Genomic DNA, 1,644 nt, shown 5'->3' on the forward strand with positions numbered 1-1,644 from the left:
CCCCCCCCCCCCCCCGGGCTCCAGCAGGCGCGGGGCTGCCCCCGCCGTGTCCCCACCCCGGGTCTCTCTCCTCCCCTTGGCAGCCAGGCCGAGTGGGAGCAGCTGCTGGGCAGCTGCGGAGGCCTTTTCTTCTACGGGATGGAGCGCTTCCTGTCCCACATGTTGGTAGAAAGGTTGGCCGCCATGAACTTGGAAGGTGAGACCCCACCCCCCCCAAAGCCCGCCCCTCCGCCAGAGCCGCCAGCACAAGTCGAATCCACACGGGGACAGAGCAGGGCGCCCCTGCTTCTTATCAGGCGTCTCCCCTGTGCTCTGATGGAGGGCACAGCGGGGCCTGGGTTGGGGGGCCGGTGTGGACTGAGGGCCCCTCCTGCCCTCAGCCCCCCCCCTCCGTTCCTCTGAGAGGCCTGGCCAGGGTCAGGCGTTGGAGGGGTCACCCCTCTAGGGCTGGGCCTGCAGAGAGTGCAGGAAGGCTGGGTGGGTGTTTCTGGAAAGTGCTGGTCACAGCCCCTTCCCACCAGCTGTTCTACTTGAGATGCGGGCACTCTGGCCCCGTTTTCCCTCCCACTGTCCACTGGCCCCTGCGTCACCCAGCCCACCCCCAGGGTGCCCGTGGGCGTCGTCTGGCCTGCCCTCAGGTGGCCTCCTGAAGGGATTGCTGGGTAGCTGGCCACTGTGCACGGTTGAGTGGGGGCCTTTTCAGGGACCCTTCAGAGAGGCCCCTACCCTTGGGGTGTGTGGCACAGGTGGATACTGTCCGTGGTCGGGATACCTGAACCCAGCCTGTCACCCCATCTCCTCCCCAGGCCCTGCCGATATGGGCGGGGTCCGCGCGTTCTTACCCCAGGGGAAGGTAGAAACAGGCTTCTCTGAAACTTGAATTCTAGGCCTTCTCAGACGAGCGGTGAGTGACACTGAAGAAATCATAGGCTCCCAGACGCCTGTAGGGATGACAGCATCGCTGGGTGCTCCCGCTGTTCCCAGCCAGGCCTGTCCTCACACAGCTGGAGGCTCTGCCCCTTCTGGGGACGGCCCCTGACGCTTGGCCTCAGCATCTGTGGGGCTTTCTGCACACCCACATCCAAGAGCTGCATTTTGGACACTGGCCCCATTTCAGTGGGCACACGGGGCCAGGGCCACCGACGCCCAGCCCCTGGCAAGCTGGAGTGCCTCATGGGTGGCCTCTGGGAGCCAAGACCCCTCTGTGAGGCAGGGAGAGCCGTGGCAGGCCCCGGGGTGGGCTTCCCTCCCTCGCCCGGCCCGGTCACCCAAGGAGGACGTGAAGGGTGTGGGTCGGCCGAGGCAAATAACGGCCAGCTTGCCCGTGCAGCCCACACGACCCAGGAAGGGGACGAGTGGTGTCGGAGCCTCGGTCGGGTCAGGCTGAGTTCCTGCTATCCTCCTCCCCCTGGGCGACACCCCCGCCTGCACGGTGCCCTCACCCTGGGTGCCCTGCCACTGAGCCGCCCCTCCTGTGACCACAGAGTGCCAGATGGTGGTCCTGCTGGACCTGGCGCGGTCCTGCGAGAGCATGCGGCGCCACGTGGAGTCCTCGGAGAACAAGAGGTGCCCGGGGTCCCCTCCGCTCAGGCTCAAGCCTGCAGCCTGGCCTCCGGCAGCTGACAAAGAACCTGGGGGGGGGGG

General features: G+C 66.9%; 1 protein-coding gene across 1 annotated transcript in view; it reads left to right on the forward strand.

Annotated features, from left to right (window-relative positions):
• CFAP46 (cilia and flagella associated protein 46) overlaps positions 1-1,644 on the forward strand; it is a 94,217-nt gene that overhangs the window by 88,953 nt on the left and 3,620 nt on the right. The window contains exons 55-56 of the mRNA XM_007452012.1: positions 84-196; positions 1,485-1,566. Of these exons, the coding sequence (XP_007452074.1) occupies positions 84-196; positions 1,485-1,566 (195 nt within the window). The remainder of the gene's footprint in view (positions 1-83; positions 197-1,484; positions 1,567-1,644) is intronic.

The sequence above is a fragment of the Lipotes vexillifer genome, unplaced genomic scaffold, assembly GCF_000442215.2.
Source record: "Lipotes vexillifer unplaced genomic scaffold, Lipotes_vexillifer_v1.1 scaffold1117, whole genome shotgun sequence".
Classification (NCBI taxonomy): domain Eukaryota; kingdom Metazoa; phylum Chordata; class Mammalia; order Artiodactyla; family Lipotidae; genus Lipotes; species Lipotes vexillifer.